The 4,766-nt window shown below is 43.1% G+C and overlaps 1 protein-coding gene across 1 annotated transcript in view; it reads right to left on the bottom strand.

Moving 5' to 3' along the window:
* Window positions 1-4,766, bottom strand: part of TPGS2 (tubulin polyglutamylase complex subunit 2) — an 18,200-nt gene that overhangs the window by 7,678 nt on the left and 5,756 nt on the right. The window contains exon 2 of the mRNA XM_009083528.1: window positions 38-125. Coding sequence (XP_009081776.1) covers window positions 38-125 — 88 coding nt within the window. The remainder of the gene's footprint in view (window positions 1-37; window positions 126-4,766) is intronic.

Raw genomic sequence — 4,766 nt, 5'->3', positions numbered from 1 at the left:
AATGAGGGTATTACTGGAGAGCAACACATGGACTCACCATCAGTCTTCACACTCCAGGTCAGCTGGAAGCCATCGGTCATCAGATAGAAGTTCTTTAAATCCTCTGGCAATATGCAGGAGTTTTTCTGCAAATCACAATCAAAGTGTTAGGAGAAAATGCAGAACATGCCTCAAACCCAGAGAACAACTGAAGACTGGTACAGAAATATTTGCCACCATATTTTTGCTTAACTCCAAGATGACTCAAAAGCAGTTCAAATATCTCTTGATAGCCTTGAGAGAAAGCTGCCTATTTCTTCGGCTTGTGCTACTGTATTAACAATGGTTAATAACTTGAAAAAAGTTTCACAAGATTATGACAGCATTGTTCCCCAGCTGAGACAACATATCATCTTTTGACACTAGCAGCCACTTCAAGCTCACGTATAGAAGAACAATCAGCTTTCTCATACATACAGCTTACAAGTGTGGGGTTTTGCTTTAGGGAAATCAGACTAAACTTACCTATTCCATTAAAGCATATACAATATTAGCATCAGGACTCTCTTCTTCAGAGGAATTTCAGTTCCAAGTAGGTAAGAGAAGCACAGACTCAAAAGTTGCACATAATCAAGCAGATTTGACATTTCACTTAACAAAAAGTATGTGTGCAAACACACGTAGAAGCCAGCTTCACAAACCTGCTTGTCTGGCTTTATCCCTCCAAACTTCAGCACTTGGCTGGAGCTCCTAAGCCTGCTTCCTCCTGAGCCAACAGTGAAAGAAGCAAGTCCAGTGAGTTGGAGTTCCTACGGATTGGAAACTTTCTCCTATACCTGTCTTGGTTGTAGAAGGAGTCTTTATTCATTTAGACTCTTCAATAAAGCAGTAAATATGAGGAAGGAAGGATAAAAGCTTAATTCCTGGAACAAAAAGAAGCCCAAAGATCTATAGGGAACTGCGGGCCCTGCTCCTGGTGACAATACTGGCTGGAGACCAGTGACCCCTCTGTTCCTGTTGAGCTGCCAAAAACAAAAAATGAAATAGCACAGAAGCCTGCCAGTTTGAAGATGACAAGCAACACATATGACTAAAGGAGTTACCTGTTAGTTTGTTTACAATTGTTTTAGAGAAACAAAAAGCGATTGAGAAAGATTTGAATGAGATCACATTTAAAATCATCACACTCAAGACTACAAAAGAATCAGACCACAAAACTCGGCATAGTCTCTGATGATGGAGGTTCCACAATCTCTGCATTGACTTGTCCAAGGGCTGCATCACTCTCCTTGTGGAAAAGTCTCATTAAATAAAGACAGAATATTCTGGTAACCAGTAGCTAAGGAAAAGAAAGATGCACATGCACTTTGTGTGAATTTGTAGTATCTCGAGAGAAGCTGATCAGCTTCACTCCCACATCTGCAACTTGTACACATCCAGTTACCTTTCCTGATGTTGCCTCAACTCATCTATCCAGCAGAAACTACCTGCCCGCTGTGCATCCAGGGGCAATGCTGGCTTCTAGTCATCAGCAGTAGGCATGAATAAGGGAAGGTGCTGGCCTCCTCCTGCCCACATTCTCCCCCCTAGGACCTTTCTGCCTGTTAAAGCCTTATTCACAGGCACTTTCTTTGGGTTGTTACAGTCTCTGTTCCCTAAACTGCAGTGTACACAGACAGGTAGGTGTAGGAACCCCTAACCTGCGCACAACCTTCACTCCTGCTTGTTAACTTACTTTCTAAGCATATCAATTTACATCAACGGACTACTACTGATGAGTCCCAGATACTAATGGATTTACAGCTTGCAGTAGGGCAGGTCACTTTTCTTGCCTCATTAAGCAGTCTGGTCAGTATCACAGTGCTTTCCTGATCCAGGTTGGGAAAATCTTCAGAGTCCACAGTTATTAAAGCAGATTAGAGACTCTGTTTTGAGAAGAATTTTTTGTCCTTTGATAAGAGCCTGCTGATGGCTGAGGTCCTGGTGGTAAGTTTTAGGAGATTACTAAACCACATGGACATATCTGAAGTTCTTCAAATGCCTTTAACAAACACACCTTCTTCTGTGAGTTCTCAGTCCTAAATATTTATAATTTCATGCTGTGCTTTCATCACTTCCAATTTCAAGCTCTAGCTATAAGCACAGTGACTAGGGCTAAAACTATGAAGAATGAAACTATGACAGACCAGCCACAAGGCCTCAGAAGAGTCCAAAAATTTACACAGCACTTTCAATCCATTTCAAATACCCCAATTTTAACTATTACACCTCAGCAGTAAAAACACATGTGCAAACAGCTCTCCTGACTTCAATGGGTGTTCTTCTCCAAGCAGGAGAACCACATCCATTGAGATGACAAAAATCTAAGATTTTAAAACTTCCACCAAAGTATCGAGATAAATACTGCTACAACTCAAGCACAGACTACTTTAGCAAATATAGCTATTGAGACAAGGGAAAAGTCATATCTGAATAGGTCTTCTGCTCTGAATCCTCCTTTTATGAAAGGAAAGATAAACATGTGTATGTTTCTTCAAATGGCTGCCTTCTCAATTAATTTCAGGATTCTCCAAACCATGCCCTTTTGCATGAGTTTCCAAATGATGGTATAAAATATATGGGTGAAAAATGTCATACAAGAGCAGATCTGGGGTCTACTAGAAAAGACTTGTGCATAGAAAGCTCACTAATACCCATCTCTTTCATCTGACAAAAAGGATTGATTGATCTGTCAGATTATGCTTAGTCACATGACCCTATGACATCAGAACATTGACAGCAGAGTCAGAGAAACAAACCACTATATATTAAAAATGGCTTATTGAACTCTGCATTCCTCCTGCTCACCTGGTAGTTTTCAGGGTTGTGATCTCTGGCCCCATAAAGTACAATATTCCTAATAACATGTCAGAAGTGGCTTAACCATAGCCCTGGCAAGCAGCTGCTTTCAATTCAGTCTGGTTACACTCATCAGTTCATAAAAAAAATATCACAAGTGCTTGATATGGTGCATGAGGTCTATTCCTTTTGTTCATTCTCCTTAATATCCAAAACAGTCTCCCAAGAAAGCACAGTCCATTGAGGACAGAGAAGATCATTAGAACCAGGTTAGTTTTGCTGCCAAGACCTGATCAGCACTGACTCCAAAGCTAAAACCCTGACTTGTGGCAATTCAACTTAGCACTGTTGAAACAATGCCTCTTAAGCAAATACACTACAGAAATCGAGAGCAATCAAAACGTAGAGCTCTAACAAGATTTCTCGTTGAAAATTAATGAGTTTTATCCAACTTCTGGGGAGAGAAGGAAGGCATTTATGCAATTTCTCAGGGCTTCCAAGCAGCAGAGCACATCAGCAGGCACCTTTCTCTCTCCCTTATGTCCTGCAGTTCCATGGCTGGTCTGTCCTAGCTGCCAGTGAATGCAAATATTGATTTGTGTAACATACTGAGACGTTCTTGTTGCACCTTTTATAAATCTGACCTGGGAATCTCCCTGGAAATTATGATTTGATTTTCTGCCCTGAGAGGCATGGAGCTGAGATAGACCTGATCTCTGGCTGCAGAGAACAGGATTTAATAGTTCTCTGGAGGATGTTGTTGTATATCCAGTTTTTAAATCAGAATATTATAAGGCTCAACAGGAGCGGAACACTGTAAGAAGCACAACCTCTTCCCTGTTATGCAGCTTGAACAAATCTATGTTTCCTCATGCACTGGTTCTGATGGATCCACTTCACCACCTCTCACACAGAGAGGACCACAAGGCAGGTTCAAGATGATCCTGTGCTCCCGGGAAGCAAGGATGGCAGGCTCGCCTAATGCTGAGGGAGGACATTACAAGAAGGAAGCCAAGAAGGACCCTTGAAGATGCACATGCCTGCATACATACTTTTGAGTCAAAAAGAGATATGGTAGAAGCAACAATGATGACTTGCCAGATATCTGTTGGAAATACATCACAGAAGAAGAAGCAGCCTAGGAGGCTCCTGGATTGTGTTTAAGACGGGTTTGAAGGAGGATCCAAAGAACTACAGGTCTGTCAGTCTGACCTTGGTGCTGGAGAAGCTTATGGAGTAGATCATCTTGAGTGCCATCACACACCACGTGCAGGACAATCAGGGGAGCAGGACCAACCAGCATGAGTTCACGAAAGGCAAGTTCTGCTTGACTGACCTGATTTCCTTCTATGTCAAGGTGACCCACTTAGTGGATGAGCGAAAGGCTGTGGATGTATCTACCTGGACCTCAGTAAAGCCTTCGACACCATTTCTCACAACATTCTCCTGGAGAAACCGGTTGCATATGGACTGGATGGGCACATTGTTGTCTGGCTAAGATCCTGGCTGATGGCCAGGGTCAGAGAGTGCTGGTGAACGAGTTACATCCAACTGTGGCCAGTCACCAGCAGTGTTGCCCAGGGCTCACTACTGGGTCCAGCTTTGTTTAATATCTTTATTGATGATCTGGATGAGGGCTTGAATGTACCATTAGTCAATCTGCAGAAAACACCAAGTTAAGTGGGAGTGTTGATCTGCTGGAGGGCAAGCAGGTTCTGCACAGGGATCTAGACAGTCTGGATTGATGGGCCAAGGACAGTTGTATAAGGCTCAACAGGGCCAAGTGCCAGGTCCTGCCCTTGGGTCACAGCAACCCTCTGCAGCACTACAGGCTTGGGGCACTGTGGCTGGAAACCTGCCTGGCAGGAAAAGACCTAAGGGTACTGGTTGACAGCAGCTGAACATGAGCCAGCAGAGTGGCCAGGTGGCCAAGAAGGCAAATGGCACCT

Source organism: Acanthisitta chloris, unplaced genomic scaffold (genome assembly GCF_000695815.1).
Source record: "Acanthisitta chloris isolate BGI_N310 unplaced genomic scaffold, ASM69581v1 scaffold14680, whole genome shotgun sequence".
Lineage (NCBI taxonomy): Eukaryota > Metazoa > Chordata > Aves > Passeriformes > Acanthisittidae > Acanthisitta > Acanthisitta chloris.
This window is presented reverse-complemented; position numbering and strand designations above follow the sequence as displayed.